General features: G+C 48.8%; 1 protein-coding gene across 2 annotated transcripts in view; it reads right to left on the bottom strand.

The window, feature by feature from the left end:
* Nucleotides 1–17167, bottom strand: part of RGS11 (regulator of G protein signaling 11) — a 17820-nt gene continuing 653 nt past the window's right edge. The window contains exons 2-16 of one of the 2 annotated variants that reach the window (XM_044657650.1): nucleotides 16570–16620; nucleotides 14462–14578; nucleotides 12274–12282; nucleotides 11601–11659; nucleotides 11273–11349; nucleotides 10636–10717; nucleotides 9484–9552; nucleotides 7436–7465; nucleotides 7106–7167; nucleotides 6646–6759; nucleotides 6149–6264; nucleotides 5396–5483; nucleotides 4176–4314; nucleotides 3031–3113; nucleotides 1–2648 (exon numbers count right to left, since the gene is read on the bottom strand). In XM_044657650.1, the coding sequence (XP_044513585.1) occupies nucleotides 2507–2648; nucleotides 3031–3113; nucleotides 4176–4314; nucleotides 5396–5483; nucleotides 6149–6264; nucleotides 6646–6759; nucleotides 7106–7167; nucleotides 7436–7465; nucleotides 9484–9552; nucleotides 10636–10717; nucleotides 11273–11349; nucleotides 11601–11659; nucleotides 12274–12282; nucleotides 14462–14578; nucleotides 16570–16620 (1238 nt within the window). In that variant the 3' untranslated portion in view covers nucleotides 1–2506. Of the gene's footprint in view, nucleotides 2649–3030; nucleotides 3114–4175; nucleotides 4315–5395; nucleotides 5484–6148; nucleotides 6265–6645; nucleotides 6760–7105; nucleotides 7168–7435; nucleotides 7466–9483; nucleotides 9553–10635; nucleotides 10718–11272; nucleotides 11350–11600; nucleotides 11660–12153; nucleotides 12206–12273; nucleotides 12283–14461; nucleotides 14579–16569; nucleotides 16621–17167 lie in introns of both variants that reach the window. The other variant, XM_044657643.1, reaches the window with a different exon arrangement.

Below are 17167 nucleotides of genomic sequence, written 5' to 3'. Positions count from 1 at the left end.
TGAGTTAGCAGGAGGACGCAGCTGGCAGGTGTCAGAGGTAGAAAGTGAATCCGAGGTCTGTTCTATCCACTCTACCAGCAGTGTCCAATTCAAATAGAAACGGGGCCTTCTGGCTGCCTTCTCCCTTAGAAAACCACCTTTATGTTATCGATGTTTTATTGTATTTTTATTTTGTTAAATACTTCCCAATTTGGTTTGGAGATATGTTGGGCAGCGGGGATCCATGTTTGACAGCTTTTCACTCCCTCATGCTGCCCCCTCTCAGAGATTTAAACATTTGTACAACCCAGTGGAATGGCTCATCAGCTCTGGAGAGGGGAAGGAAAGATGAATCATGGAAATATGGAAAAATATTTAAAAATAAAAATTAATCAAAAGAGATTTAAATAAAAAAAAAGGAAAAGAAGAAAACCACCTCATTACTGTAACAGCACAGTAGAGATACTCAGAAATTCATGAGGCAAACCCCACAAAAAAGGAATTCGCAATGAAAATCCACAGGCTTAGACACCTATGTTTTTGGACATCAGGTCATTTTTGAACCTAGACAAGGTTGGTAATAACAATACCAGGAAGCAAAATTTGGCCGTTGGGTTGTTCCGAGACTCATAGATAAGATAAGATCCATGACTGCCTTAGGAAAGATTCAAGAGCAACAGGGTGGATTAGGGAAGTGGAGTGGGGGTGGGTTAGGGAGTGGCATTATATATTGAGATAAATCTATTTTTAAAAATCCAGGAATTTGAGGAAGAAAACATGGTGGAGAACATTTGCATAAAGATCAACAGAAACAGGAACAGAACTGATATTGTCATTGCAGTATCTTTTCTGGACAGAAAGGAAATGAAAAATTTAGGAAACATCACAGGCCTGGCAGAGAGGCATGGTACAATAGTGACAGGATGCCAATTATACAGACACACGCTAGCGTGCTCTCTTTGCCAAAAAGCAGAGTAGCCAACGCTATTTTGGCTTTCCTTTTAAAAAGCGAACAAGATAGCTAACATGTTGGATCATAATATCAGTATCCAAAAAAGGTTCTGACATGCTAGATTATTGAGCCAAATCTAATCTGACAAAACTTAATAAGAGATAAATGTAAAACCTCACATTGGGGTTTAGAAAACTTCCTAAGTGCAAGATAGTGATGCAGTGACTGGACAAAAGTTGATCTGAAAAAGATCTAGGGATCTTGGTGGACTGAGCTTAACAAGTCAGCAGTATGATATGGCAGCACTGAAAGAAGGACGGTGTTCGCTGTGGGGATGGTAGATTCTTTCCCTGGTCAGACAATGACTTGGAATATCAAAGTTTGATTCTGAATAGCATATTTTGGAGAGTATCCAGAAGAGGGCAGCTTTTATGGTGAAGGGTCTCAAGATCAGGGCATGTGGCGTGATGAGGTGAAAGAACTGGGGATGTTTAGCCTGGAGAAGGCTCGATGTGGGACGTGATAGTTTTCAGTATTTGAGGTGCCCTAAAAATCAGAGGTCTCCAGAAATAAAACGGACTCCAGGAAGGAAGGAGTTCTGTCTTCTAACCACATTCAGCCAACAGTCACATAAACAGTTTTTGGAGAAGTAGAGCAGAATCTCATTCAGATATGGTTAGGCCAGATGGCTTGGGAGTTCCTTTTCAAATCCAAAATTCTTTTGATTCGGGGGCCAATTGGAATTTAGTGGCTTCGTTCTCATTTTTGATATTGGGGAAGCAGGACGCTTTGCTCTGTTTTTTCCTCCCAGCAAACTCAGGGTTCCTGCTCTACCCTGGAGGGTCCAATGGAACAGACTTACCCTTTTGGCTATCCCTCGGAACTAAAAGAATCTGCCGTGGGAAGGAAGAAGAGGAAACGGAAGCGTGCTTCCTGCGTGTTTGGGCCTATGCACACCTGGCTATCCAGAGCTCCTGGAGACCTGAAGGTGGATAACAGCTGCTCCTTGATGAGCTGTCCCCAAAAGAGGCTTAAAAATAACGACTCGCCTACAGCCCCAGGAAGTTTCTAACGGAGCTTGTTGTGAAAGAGCCAGTTTCCAAAGTCACCCAAGGGTTGGCTGAATGGGGCATCGAATGAATAATGGAATTTTAGGGCTGGGAGAGAATCCTTAGAGATCCTCTAGTCCAAGCCCTTTAGAGTCTAACTTGAACAGGTAAGGAAATTGAGGATCAGACAGTGACTTGCCTAATATACCTGCCAAGGAGCAACAGAGCTAAAACTAGAACATGAGTCTCCTTACTGGTAGCCCCTTGTTCTTGCCACCGCACCATGCTTCCTCTCCCAAAGACTGACTCCGAATTAGGGCTAAAGAGTTGGGGGAGGTGACCTCTCCTTAAAGCCGCTGGCCATGGTGGGGATAAGGAGGGAGAAGAGGGGTGTCCTCACAGCCATCTCAGTTCAAGAAGCTCTTTTCTCTTTGTGCCCCCTGCCCTCTCCAATGATCGAGTCCAGGCGGCCAACCAGAGGAAAAGGAGGAGCAGCAGCAGAGAGGGGAAGGGACGCCTGGGTTGCCTAGCCTTCCCCTTCCCCAGCAGAGGTGCCAGGAGCCAGGGCCTTGCCCTTGTCGTCCCCTTTGGGCTCCTGTTCTCCCGAGGGCAGGAAGAGGGCTGGGCTAGGACTGGAGTGCCGCTGCTTCCTCATGAATGGGAACACTCTGGAGAGAGAGAGGAAGGAGGATGAAGGCAGGGACCCCAAGGCACAGTGCAAATGCCGAGACCCAGGACAGGCAAGAGTCTCAGGCCTTGGGCATCACTTCTTCTATTGACCATTCTCCAGTTTTGCCCCCAGGCCCCTGGCTCAATAAGACTTCTCACAGCTGACCCATCCCACAGAATGGAAGGGGATAGAGTGAGGCTGGTCTGCATGGTAATTCCCAATTCCGACTCTCTTACATAAGGGAGTGGTTATCAGTGACACAAAGCCATGGGGGAGACCTCATGGAGGGGCCTCAACCCTCCAGTCCTTTCCAAAACAGAATTTCAGAGTCTAAGAAATAGGGAGAATGGGACCAAAGCAGGAAGGTGGGCGAAGCTCACCGTTTCTTAGTTTCGGGTGGAATCACAGCCTCTGCCAGCAGTGTCTTATACATGTCAGATTTTAAGAACCTGGGATAGGAATCCTGAAAAACAAGCGGGACCACCTTATTTATTCCAAATGCAATTGTTTTGAAATTGGTGCTTTCACTTCCCAGCTACCTTCTGCAGAACAGAAAGAGATTGTTCAAGTAGTTCACTACGGAGTGATGGGTTTAGAGAGCTAGTCTACTCCCCTTATTTTACAGACCAGGAAAGTGGGGCCCAAAGAAATGGTGGCTCACCCTGAATTACCCGGGTTGTTAGGAGCAGAGAGAGAGGATTCGAACCTCAGCCCTCTGACTCCAAACTCAGGATTCTTGCCACTACTCCATGCTGCCATTTTAATAAATGTTTAGCTCCTTTTTTTTTAACCCTCACCTTCCATCTTAGAATCAGTTCTGTGTTCTGAGTTACTCAGGGTCACATAGCTGGGACGTGATTAAGGCCAAAGCCCCTTTTTTAAAGAGAGATACCTTTCCCAGCTGTGTGACCCTGGGCAAGTCACTTAACCCCCTTTGCCTAGCCCTTGCTACTCATCTGTTTTAGAATTAATACCTATAAGGTAAGCACAACTTCCCCCACTATTTGATAATGTCCCCCTTCCACCAAGGTCTAGGAACAATGTTGTGAGCAGAGTCCATAAAGATCTCATTACGCCATGCTTTCCTGGTCTTGTCAGATCTAACTCATCTCGGATGCCCGACATCCAAGTGGCTATTCTGTTCCCCGTAACTGATCCTCGTTGGGTTTGGGTTTGGGTGTGACATTTATGTTTATACTTGTAGGTAGCCTTCATTCCAGAACCCTTCTGGAAGCTGAGGTGAATGAATGAATGCACTCGAAGCCCGGCCCCTTTTAGCTTCTCCAAATTAAGGGTCTCCCGGCCTCTAGCTCAGGGATCTGCCAGGGGCTGTTTGACCTTCAAGTGCCCATAGACAGGCAAAGGAGGCGATTCACCGGGAACCTCCTTCGTGTTTCTCCAAGACAAATGTGAGGTCTTCTGCTTTCCCTGCCTATGTGGGCCTATGTGGGCCTAGGAGTTGATCCTGTAAGACAGGAACCCTTTTGTTCTTCCCAACTCCAAGGAGCACCCTTAGCCCCAGCACCTTTTTCATGAGCATGTAGATATGCATCTGGGCATCATCCATGACATAGCGATGGGGCCTGCGAATGCCTTCCAGCGTCTTCTCCATGGTCTTGCTGTCAATATTGACCCAACGTGTGGCTCCAGGGGCAAGAAACTGTCTGAACCCCAACAGATGGAGAAACATGGACAAATTAGCAGAAGGACCTGCAACCTGTGGCTTGCCTTTAAGATACCGTTGACCATCGAGGCACTGATAAAGATATATATATATGTGTGTGTGTGTGTGTGTGTATATATATATATATATATATATATATATATATATATATATGTGTGTGTGTGTGTATATATATATATATGTGTGTGTGTGTGTGTATATATATATATATGTGTGTGTGTGTGTGTGTATATATATAGAGAGAGAGAGTAGTAAGGGTAGGCAATGGAGTTTAAGTGACTTGCTCAGGGTCACACAGCTGGGAAGTATCTGAGACGAGATTTGAACCCAGGACCTCTTGTCTCTAGGCCTGGCTCTCAATCCATTAAGCTACCCAGATGCCCCCTTGATAAAGATCTTTAAAATCATCTTTGCTACTCTTCCTTTCTCTCCTTTCCCCACTCTTAAGTATTTATTGTGTGGGTCATTCTGGTTTTCACTGGACTGTTAAATGAATCCTTCTATAGCTTTAAATGAGATATTACTCCTCACTGGGATGTTTAGTACTTTTTAAATGGGTAGGGAGAGGAGCACGGTCCCTTTGCTCTTTTACTTTGTGACTAGGGACCTGTGTCTTGGTAATGTATATCCCATTCCCAGGCTGCCCCTCCTCATTCCTCACGCAGCAGGCTCCACTGGACGACCCACCTACTGCCTCAGCATCCAGCCGCCCATCTGGCTAATCCCACTCACCTTCATCAGAGAGTGAAGACTGGGGGCACCATTCTCAAAAGAAAGTTCTGGGTTCATTTGGGGAGTATCGGGGAGGCAGCTTTGGGGCTCAAGTGCTCCCTCAGTTATGATGTCAGAAATTTTCCATCCTACCCTCACCCCAATAGAGCTGGATACAGACAATAGAGGAATGGACCAAATGGCCCTGAAAAGGCCCATCTGACTAGAAGATCCCCTACCCAAAGGCATGGCCCTTCCCAGTCTGTCCTGCCCAGCAGGAGTGGAGGAAACCCAAGACCAGTCAGTGGCCAGAGCTGGGATCTGGGGGCAAGGGAAGAGGCGAGGCTCACTGGTAGACAGAGTCGACGCTCTCTGCGATCTTGGACTGTTCTCCGTAGCGCAAGTCCTCGCACGCTTCCCAGAAACTCAGGTTCTCAGCTGGGTGGGACGGGGTGGTCACCAGAGATGAGAGAGAGAAGAAATGTCCAGGGACACAGAGCTGGCTTAGGAGAGTGAGCCGGGCCCCGAACTACACATCGAGGCGTTCTTCTCCTCATCCTCCCATTCCCTCCCTATCCGCACTGGTTGGGGAGGAATTAGGAATCTTTGGCTCCTTATTCTGGGGAAGTTCTTGGCTCTTTATGCCCCTGCCTGGTGACTGGAAATGGGGAAAGCCAGAGAATTGGGAAGAAAAAGGCCGAGCCTGGAGCAGAAAGGACTGTGTCATCATCACGTCAGCCATGATGGGAGCTAGGGGACCAGGTACAGTATCGAACTTGGAGTCAGAAAGACTTGAGTTCAACTATTACAAATATGAATACTATGGAAATAGGTTTTGAACAAGGACATATGTATAACCCAGTGGAATTGCTTGTCAGCTCCGGGATGGGGGAGGGAAAGAACATGAACCTTGTAACCATGGAAAAATATTCTAAATAAATAAATTTAACGAATTAATTAAAATTAAAAAAAAAAGATCTGAGTGCAGATCCTGCCTCAGACTCTTAGCCAGTCTCAGCTTCAGTCCTCTACACATGCTCCTGGGTCCCTATTTCTGACAGAGGAGCATGGCCAGGGGTAGAGGCCAGGGGAAGGTATCTTACCACTGAACTCCTTCTTGAGGAACTCCATGAACTGTATGTGGCCCAGAGGATCCCCCAGGAGCTCTCGGAAGTTAAAGGCCCAGCGCTCTACTCGAAGCTTAGTAGGTGTTGTCACCCTAGGCAATAAATGTGTATATGGTGGTGGGAGCTCCTCTTGACTTCTGTCCCCCACCCCAGGGGAAAAACAGAACAGAAGGCAAGCATCTCCCCCTGCCTCAAGCCATCAGAATTGGAAAGACCTTCCCAGAGCCCATTAGAGTTGTTGCTTTAAGCTCGAGGCCAATTCAAGCCCCCTTAGTACACAGCCTCTAGTTCTTGGCTCCCTTGAATGACGAGGCCCCCTAAATGGGATGGCCTCAGTGAATTCTGGAACCAAGTTGCCCCACCAAGAATCAGCAGTGTGTGGGGGGCAGTGATCCTCCTGGGGCCCAGGGTCTCCCCGTCTTCTCCAGCCCCTCTCCTCCACCCCACCCGCAGCAGCTGGGACGAGTGCTCACGTGGGTGCATTCATTGACCAGTAGTCTGTGTCATCAGTGATCCAAGGGTTACTGGGCAGGCAGCCAGACATGATGGGGTCATGGGGCATGTACTGATCATTGAACTTGAGGTACCTGGATAAAAAGAGCCCACAAGGATAACAGGAACATGGCTTTAGAACTGGAAGGAAACTTGGCCGTCGATGAGTCCAACCCAGGAAACTGAGGCCCACCCACCGCTGGACGTATGACTTGGTCCGGGTCACAGAAGTAGAGAGTGGTGATGCCAGAGAGGGCAGATGATTGGGGAGAATTCTCACCACCCAAGAAGGCCTTGTAGAAAGGAAAGAGCTGCTCCAGGAAGAGTACGCCCGGGAAATCACAGATGGGGGATTACGGAGCCGGGGGGAGTACGAAGGAAGCCTCCGGGCGGACATCCCCACCCTCTGGACCCCGCTCCTCCCCGTCCAAAGGCACTCACGCTTCCAGGCAGATAGAAGACTTCACCCTCGTCCTACTCATCGCCTTCTTACAGTACTCAATCTGGGCAGAGGCACGAGAGAAAAAGGAGTGAGGGAGGGGGTCAGCCAGCTGGGGACAACCTTCCAGTTGGGAAGCCTCCCTCACCTTTAATCATTGTCCATATTTACCCAATTAAAAAAAAACAAACTTTAAAGTGGAGTATCCCCATAGCCAGGAGGTAACCAGAGTCTACCCTTGGTCCGATCATCTTGTCTCTCCCAGCAGGCCCCACATGAAAGGATCCCGGACCCCAAGACGCATTCCACCTCCATAGAACCCAAGGGCTTACCTCTCGTTTATAAAAATCCATATTTTTAGTCTGGAAAAAATTAAGACAGGAAGGGTGAAGGCAGGGCAGAGCAGTCTGGTGAACGGGGGCCCATGAGACACCCTAATGGGGAATAATTCCTTATCCCTTCCCTCCCACTCACGACCAGAGACAAGAAAAAGGAGAAAGCATACCCATGTAAATAGTGAGATACCTGTGTGGCATGGAATATGAAGAGAGTGCTAGGCTTAGACTCAAGAGGACCTGAATTCAAATCCTGATTTAAATTGACTAATTGCAAAACCCTGAGCAAATAATTTAACCTCTGTTTTCCTCAGTTTCCTCATTTGCACCTATCTCACTGAATTGTCATGAGATTAGAATAAATTCTATTTATTTTTTATCTCATAGGCATAAAGTATAGAGCTCGTTGGTTAGAGCGTCTCCCCACAAATGCTAAGGAGGGCACAGCCTTTCCTCCTCTCCTCTGATCACTTCTCCAGTCCCAAAGCCTGGTTGAGCTCTAATCCTACCAGCCTCTCATATCCCAATACCTCTAATCATTAGGAAGACCGGGAGAGAGTGTGGCTAGCTCAGTGGAGTCCAACTCCTCCGTTGGGGATGCATCTGAGGTCAGGACCTCGGTGTAGATCAGGCATATACAAATGTCCATAATTTCAGAGCTGTAGAGAATCCTAGAGATCAGCTGGTCCAACCCTCTCATTTACAGACAAAGAAACAGGGCCACAGAAGAAGGAACTTGCTCAAAGTCACAAACTTGAACTGTTTAGTCGTTTCAATTGTGTCTGACTCTCCGTGACTCCATTTGGAGTTTTCTTGGCAAAGATGCTAGTGTGCCATTTCCTTCTCCTGCTCATTTTACAGATGAAGAAATGGAGGTGACCAGGGTGAAGTGACTTGCCCAGCTGGGTCACGTAGCTAACAAGTGTCTGAGGCCAGATTTGAACTCAGGAAGATCAGTCTTCCTGACTCCAGGCCTGACAACATATCTACTAGATACCCAAGCTTAGATTAGACCCACCTAGTTCCCATTCATAGGCCTGGGGGCAGAGTCAAATCAAATAACTCAAGTGCCAGTAGGAATCTCAGCTTTTCCATCCCAGAGAGCTATTGTGGGCCTTGAATCACAATATCTGGGCCCAGCCGAAGGCTATAGCCATGGAAATCTATCTAGTTTTGGGGTCCAATGTTAACTACCCCATGCCCCCGGATTCTAGCACAAAGGAATGGGCTGGTCTTTGCTGGAAGGAAAGAGATTTTGGGAATTCTCTTTTTAAGGCTTTTGAGTCTAGGCAGTAGAAAGGGAAAAGGAAATCTCAATTTCCTGGAGCTTTCTCACTCAGAAGCCCCTGTATCTTTGGCATTTCAGGTCTGATTTTAAATTCAAAAGCCAAGGAATTCAGCCTGGTCTCAGCCTTTCAGAGATAATCAACCATCACCAGACATAAGACAACTCCTCAAATCTTCTGTCTCCACATGGGGGCTTCATTGGCCCATGGGGTATAGAGCACTGCCTCTGGAATCAGAGGATCTACAATTTGTTTCTGACATGTAGTAGCTGTGTGGTCTTGGTCGAGTCATTGGGTCTGGGTCTCACCTTCCCTGCCTATAAAATGAGGGGTTTGGATTAAGTGGCATCCCAGGCCCCTTCAGCTATAGATCTATAAGCCGACAGATCCATGTTCCTCAAAGGGCTTCCCATTCCCATTCGAGTTGTGGCTTCAGTCAGTTCTTTATGTATGGTCAGGGGAGCAGGATGGAGAGAGTCGGGGAAACTAGGGACATGTTGGATCTTAATCCAAAGTCACAGCTGGACCCCAGATGGGAAGCAGAGGGGGAAAAGAGGCCAAGATCAGCTCTGGATAAAGATCCTGAAATCCTACCAGAGGCTTCGTGTTCCAGTCATCCTTTCCTGATTTTAGAATTTACAAAAGACCTTGCTCACAGTGCCTCTATTGGGCAGATGGGGCTGGGGCTGTTATTCCCGGTCAATGAGGGATCCAGGACAGAGAAGGAAGGGCAGGGCAGGGCAGGGCAGGGCCACTCACCATCTGCACCCTGGAGGTATAGCAGTTGCCCCGCTCTGGTCCCTGTTCCATCACATTCAGGGCTCCTGGCTGATAGAGAAATGGGGGGAGAGGGGAAGTGGAGGAGTCAATTCTCAACTTCCTGTTGTCTACCACATCCTCAAACCTCTGTCCCCCAGTGGGTTTCACAGCCCCATCCCCTCGCCCACTCGTGGGGCACAGTGAAAAGGGTACTGCTGCTGAAGTCAGATCTACAATGTTTCTGATATGTTCTAGTTGTGTGGCCTTGGCCGAGCTACTTGACTTCTGGGCCTCAGTTTCCCCAACTGTAAAAGGAAGGAGCTGACCTGAGTGGCATCCTAGGCCCCTTCCAACTTTAGAACTATAAACCTATGGATCCTTGGTCTTGAAAATGCTTCTCATCCCCCTAATTATCCTTCACATTGTAGCTTGGGCACAATGGAACCAGCTGGGCAAGTGTTAAGGCTCTGCTGCCCCCTCCCTAGGTCCAGGTCCATTGGGCAGGATCTTTCCAGGCACATAACCTCCTGCTTCCTGGTGCCAGGTGGGAATGAAGAAATCCTGACCTGATCTCATTTCACAAAGCAGAAAAGGAAAGTTGGTTCCCAACTGACCCGGCTTTGAGTAGGGGGGTGGAAGGGCAGGGAATCACTTGAAAACTAAACACCCTCTGGGGTCCCAGCTCCCCCAAACCCTACTGGGTGGCTCTCAGAGACTGCAGTTACCTTCAGCTACAACAGAGGGAGACAGAGAATAGAAGTGACCCCAAGCCAGCTTGAAGAGTGTGAGGGGCTAAGGAAAGTAGATCATATCCCAGCTCCATCCATCTAATTCTAATCCATCTCTCTGGCCCCTCTCTACACCCTCCCCCACCATGAGGCCCCACCAGCCCCCTATCCCTATTAGCTGGCCTCAGAGAAAGTTTGTCTTCAGTGCGCCTTTTTCTGAGTCTATCTCCTAAAACCCTTTCCCTATTGATCATTTCCAAGGACCATTTCCTACCCCCTTCCCCCTAGGCCTTTTCTCCTTCCTTTCATCCTCTCCGCTGGTCCAGATCCCTCATTGATTGGGGAAGGGAAACTGAGGCCCAGAGTGGTCAAGCCATCTGCTCAATGTCACAAAGCTCTGAGGGAAATGTAGGGAGAGTCTCACCGGGGGCCGATTCACCAGCCAGTAAGTCTGCTCCTGGCACTCAATGACAATTCTGTCCCCTTTCCGGCGCTGCTTGGCTGCTCTAAAGGGAAGGGAAGATGCTCAGACAGAGATCAGGCCAGGGAGGAGGGGAGATGTCGGGCAAACAGAGATCAGGCCAGGGATGTACTGATCTCAGGGGAGAGCCTGCTTCTAATCCCTGCTTTCAGAGAGGATTAAGCAGAGGGGGTGGGGATGGGGGAGACTCTGGGTTGTTGGATTAATCAGCCACCCCCCCCCAACATCTGGGAAGGCCGCTGACCAACATCTGGCCATCCCCATTGTCTCTTATCTCCTTTCCCAGCTGAGTGGCTCAGCTCTGGGCTCTGTATCTCTCCTGAGATCCCTCCTTTCCTGTTCCCAGCCCCCTCCTCTAGGCAGTGCCAGGAGAGAAGTAGGAGTGGAGGGAGGAGAGAGAGCCAGGCAGGGGAGTATCTGACACAGCCCCCGGGCCAGGGCTCTATTTCTGCATTTCCGAGGCCCCTGGGGGATCCGGGCCAAAAGGAGTGGCCGGGGCTGGGGCTGGGGCCAGGGTCGGGCAGGGTTTATGTTCTGAGGATGGGGTTGGGGTGGGAGAGGAGGGCAAAGAGATGCTCACCTCAGCTGCTCCCGGGCCTGCATCACTACAAAGTCCCATGTGTGGTTGATCTTCTTATGCAGCTGGTTATAATAATCCTGTAGGAGCCGGGAGAGGAAGAGAGGCAGCCCTCAGCCCAAGCCAAACCTGCCCCTGCCTCACAGCTGTCTGTCACCCCAGGAGGGAGAGGCAGGGGATGGAGGGCCCCAGGGCTACTCTGAGTGGGGTCTAGCCAAGAGGGGAGGGGGCTGGGCACCTGGGTGTCATTTCTGCAGCAGCTTATAAGCTCCCACAGGTACCCCCTTCAGTGGGGAGGTGGAGGGGGGCAGAGAGGCTGGGGCCATCCTACCTTTTCATGGTCAATCAGGTCCCCTTGTTTCCGAATATTCTTCTTGGCCAAATAGATAGCTGGAAACATAGATACGGCATAGATGCATAAAAAGGTGTGTGTACACACGACCACCCCCCCCCACATACTCCCAGCCCCCTTTTTTTTGGGGGGGGACTCTATATCCAGCTGCAATTCACTGCACTTGGCAATTAACCTGGCTCTCTGGCCAGCTTTAGAGCCACCTCAGTTACTGTCTCTGGCTAAGTAAGCCCCTTCCCCACCACCCCAGCAGAGGTGCAGAAGGGAAGGGGGTAGCTAAATCCCAGCTCTTCCCAGCACCATCATCCCACCCTGTCCCTGTCCTAAGGATGAAGGACTTGAGGAGAAATCGAGGGAGAAGAGCGGAGACCTTAGGCAAGTCCTTCACTCTCTCTAGGTCTTGATTTCCTTTCATTGTAGAAAGGGGGAGCTGAACTGCCCTAATATGATCTCCCAAGACTTGACATAGCCTCTGGAGCCACCCCCATCCCCAAATCATTCAAAATCTGTTGGCTGGCCCTGACCCACTCACCATAATCCAGTTCAGCAGCTGGCCACTTAGTGCTCATCCAGAAATAGGGTGTCTGGGGGAGAGGAGGGAGAGAGCAGAACATTATCGCTGGAAAGAGCAGAGTGGGTTCTTCTTTCCTACCTCCTCCTCCTCCTCCTCCAGGAAGCCTTTCTGGAGGAATCCAGACTTTCCTCTAAACTCAGTCAAATCAAGTCCACAAGCAGTTTTTAAACCCTGAGTCAGGCACTGTGCAAAGTGCTAGGGATACAAAGGCAAAAAAACCACTCTTTCTATCCTTCGAGAGCTTACATTCTAACGCAGAGACAACATGCAAATAACCAGGTGCCTGCATTTATTTACAATATACACTGGGGGGTTATCTTCTAGGGAAGGCCCTGGCATGGAAGGGCACTGAGAAAAAGCCTCTTGAATAAGGTAAGAGACTGAGTCCTAGATTGTAAAAAGCTGGCTGCTACAGAAGGAGAGGATTAGTGAAAAATTAAACCCAAACCTTAGGCTGAAGCCAGGGCAGAGGGATGCTCTTTCCTAAGGACAGCATCCCTTCTTTTTATTTTTAATTCTGGCTTAGAATGGATACTAAGTCTTGGTTCCAAAGCAGAAGAGCTATAAGGGTGAGGCGAGTAAGGTGAATTGACTTGCTCAGGGTTACATAGCTCGGAAGTGTCTGAGGCCACATTTGAACCTAGGATCTCCCATCTCTAGGCCTGGCTCTCCATCCACTGAACCACCCAGCAACCCCAGCATCCCTGCTTCTTCCTGAACAAGCAAACATGGATGGCCTATCCCACGCTCCTGGATCCTTATTTGTTGCATTCGAGGCCCTCTGCCACCCAGATTGGGGCTCCAAACAACCCCTCTAATATTATGTACCCCTACTTCTGAAGATGGAGCCCCTCTGTTCCTCTGAATTGTTTTTTTTTTTAACTCTATCTGCTTTTGCTCACATTCTTTCCTTCAACCTAAAATGGCAAGGGGAAGAGCTTTAGCCTTGGAAATGAGGAGTCCTAGGTTCTGCCATTGATTCTGTTGTCTACCTTGGAACAAATTACTTTTCCTCTCTGGGCCTTGTTTTCCTTATAATTACTTTTCCTCTCTGGGCCTTGTTTTCCTTATCTATCTAATGGGGACAATGCTACCTGCCCAGCTTGCTCCGTGGGGCTGTTGTAGTGAGTGACTAAACAAAAATGTGCTTTATAAAAAAAAAAATCGGGGGAGATTGTTATTTGAAGACAGAAGATACCTTGGAAGTCACCTAGCATACCTGTACGTGTGCAGACCCAGAGAGGGATGAAACTAGCCCCAGGTCACGCAATGGGTCTATGGAAGGGGTAGCAATAATAATGATGGTATGGCCACATATTTAGAGCTGGAAAGGACCTCATTTAACAAGTGCGGGGACTGAAGTTCCAGTGTCTTCTTCAGTGAGGCTTCAGTGTCTACCTTTTGTAATCAGCAAAAAAGTTGAGATTTGAACCCAGGTTCTCTGATTCCAAATCCTTCTCCCATTTTTCTGGCACTTTGTGGTCCCTGAAGCAATTTGCTTTATAACAATGCCACAAAATGAGTGATTTAAGAATTGGTTCCATTTTATAGAGAAGGAAACTGAGGCTCAATGAGTTTTAGTGACATGCCCATAGCCACACACCATTAGGATGGTAAGGCTTAAGCTCCAATTTTCCAACAGCAAGTACAGGGTTCTCTCTGCTACCACCTCATTCCTCCTCATTGCCATTTTTATAAAGTAAAAAATATTATGTGAAAAATGTAATTCAGTCTTTTTGCTTGGAGTGAAGAACTGGGAGGAGGGCAGCTGCAATCCAGGAGGCCTGAGTGAGGGAGAGGAGCTGATCAATACTTATATACAGGACTAGCCCCAGCCCCCATAACCCTAGTCCCAGAAAACCTCTTTAAAGGTAAATCTAGGGGGGCAGCTGGGTAGCTCAGTGGATTGAGAGCCAGGCCTAGAGACGGGAGGTCCTGGGTTCAAATCTGGCCTCAGACACTTCCCAGCTGTGTGACCCTGGGCAAGTCACTTTACCCTCGTTGCCTACCCTTTACCACTCTTCTGCCTTGGAGCCAATACACAGTATTGACTCCAAGACGTAAGGTAAGGGTTTAAAAAAAAAAAAAGGTAAATCTAGGAAATGGATACCCTGACTAGCTGTCTGGAGGTTGTCCCACTGGAGGTCTAGACACCCCTCCACCATCACCATCAAAGCATTCAAAATTCATTGTATGATCTTGGATGAGTCCCTCGCCCTCTTAGGGTCTTGATTTCCCTTCATTGTAGAGAGGGTTGATCTGAAGCCCAGCCTCACCTGGAACCTGTAAGGGGAATCATCTGCTCGGAGCACAAGGCATCGAGGGTCCTTCAGGGGATAGATGTAGCCATGTTTCACAATGAGATTCCCCAGGTGTAGAGACTCTGCAGAGAGAAATCTGGCCTGAGATCAGGTCTGGGGAACGCTATCTAGTTCTGGGGAACACTTTTTAAAATGCTAAAACCTTTGATTTTTACATAGCCTTCACTTCCAAATTTGTCCCTCTCCTCAGTTCTATAATATTAACCAACCACACCCTTCAAAGACTCTAACAATGTATGGGTAGTCCACACCTATATTCCCCATGATTATTATTCAACCATAAAACAGGGTGTCCCAAGAGTTTTAGAGCAGCTTTGAAGCTTCATATTATTTAAGCTCCACCCTGATTAAATCAAAGCTCTGATAAAAACAAAACCCTACTTGCTACAGAGACAATAATAATATCGAGTAGTTATGTAGGGCTTTAAATATTTGTAAAGCATTTGATCTATTTTCTAATAATAATAATAGCTGTTAACTATGCGCCAGGTATTGTGTCGGGCACTTGGCAATTATTATCTCATTTGATCCTTACAACCACTGGATGAGGGAGGTGCTATTACTACCTCCATTTTACCTATGAGAACCAGAGGCAGAGAGAGATTAGCTACTAAGCCTGGGGATACAGTTGGGAAATGACCAAGTGAGAATTTGAACTTAGGTCTTTCTGACTCCTAAGTCCCCCCTCTATCCATTATGCCAGCTAGCTGTCTAATTTCTTTCCTTAAGGAATTAACAGTTTATTGGGGGAAAACAAATGTGTTCTATAACACAATCCAAAATGATTTCAGGGTGGGGAGCCATTAGTAACTTGGGAAATCAGGAAAAGCCTCTTATAGGCGACAGAATGAGCTGAGTGCCAAGAGATATTTCCTTATCTAACCTTGCACTGATTCCCATGATTCTGTAGGCCCCGAGTGAGGAGGAGAAGAAAGAGGAAGAAAAGAAGAGGATGAGGAACAAAAAGAGGAAGAAGACAAAGAGGAGGAGGAAGAAAAGGAGGAAGAAGAGGAGGAAGAAAAAGGAAGAAGAAAAGGATGAGGAAGAAAAGGAGGAGGAAGAGGAAGGAGAGGAGGAAGCAAATGAAGAGAAGGAAGAGAAAGAGGAGGAAGAGAAGGGAGAGAATGAAAAGGAAGATAGAGGAAGAGGAGAAAGAGAAAAAGGAGGAGGAAGAGGAAGAAGAGGAGGAGAGCCAGGCCAGGGTGATCAGAAACTCCAGGAGAGCAGGAAGGATTCTGACTCAGCCCAATTCCAGCCTCCAGCCTTTGGGCCAGAGCCCAGGGTTATTCTCAGTCTCTACCCAAGCGCCTTCCTAGAATAGGGTCTTCTTGGCCTTAGCTGTCTCCCAGTGCCCCGGGGAGGAGCTGAATGGGTGCAAAGCTAGTGAACTCAATAGGGATCCCCAGTGAGGCCAGCATGAAAGCCCAGCTCCAGGGTCCTAGTAAAGGCTGCTGGAGAAGGGGCATCCGACTTCTAGAGCCAGTAGCAGGATTTGAAACCTACGCGTGCAAACGACCTGCACAGCCCTCGCTGGGACTCCCCAGTCCTTTTAGGGAGGTCCCATCTCCTGGCTGAGCAGCCCAGGCCCATCCCCCATCACAGCATCTCGGAGTTGGAGGAGCCTTTCCGAGCCGCGGACATCGATCAGAAGCCCAGGCTGGACAAGAAGCCTCTCTGCCCCCTCCCCAGCCAGTGGCTCAAAGACCTTTAGTGTAGCGCTAGGGCACTCGCTGCCTTTGGCAGCCTTTGGAACTGCACTGCCTAACAAGCACCGAAATCAAAACCAAAAACCATCTCCGAGATTAGACGGAGCCCTCGCTGCTTCGGTCTCTTCTAGAGGAAAGACTTGGCAGGGGAGGGGGAAGCCCATATTTGGAGCGTGTGTGGGAGACTGCAGTGAGGAAGAGGCCCAGCTCAGGGTCTTTGTAGACAGGCTAAAGAACCGTGGGTTTCTCCGGCTTCCCGGGGATTCGGAGGACAAGGGGAATGTTTAGTCAGCTCCTCCTGCCTGCGAAGCCGGAAACAGTTTCTCCCAACCTTGATGCCCTCTTACCTTCCTCTGAGATGGAGTACTTCTGGATAAGCCACTCCACAATATCGTTGCCTTTTGGGAGAGACAAAAGGGGAAGGAGAGAAGGAGACGCAGAAAGAGAACAGCAAAATAGGGAGAAGGACTGAGTCAGGCAACCCCAGGGGTGATCTCAGCTCTCTTTCTGCCTCCCCTTCCCCCTTGGCTGGGAATTGGCAGAGAAGAGGGAATGGGCAGAGTTTCCAAAGCCGGTGATGGCCCTCCGTCTCCTTTGCTCCTCAGCCCAAGACCCCAATGAGATCGCCCCGACGGAAGGCTCCAGGAGGGACGTTTTCTGCCCTACTCTGTTAGCGGGGCAAAAAACCCAGAGGACCCCCCACCCAGGGCAAAATGGAGCCGAAAAGGGCTGGGATCCAGAAGTCCCGGGGACTTGGGGTGGGGATGGAGCAGCACCGCTCCCCGCGGAGCCTTGGACCCCAAGCTCTCCTCACTTCACTCCCTGGCCCCAAGCTGATGCATAATTGATAACGGAGAGCATTAAAGGGAGAGAAGCGATGGGGGAAGCGCAGACCAGCTTTCCTTTCAGAGTTAGTGGGGGGGGGGGGGCGGCTGGGGCGAGGCG

This window comes from Gracilinanus agilis, chromosome 1, assembly GCF_016433145.1.
Source record: "Gracilinanus agilis isolate LMUSP501 chromosome 1, AgileGrace, whole genome shotgun sequence".
Lineage (NCBI taxonomy): Eukaryota > Metazoa > Chordata > Mammalia > Didelphimorphia > Didelphidae > Gracilinanus > Gracilinanus agilis.
This window is presented reverse-complemented; position numbering and strand designations above follow the sequence as displayed.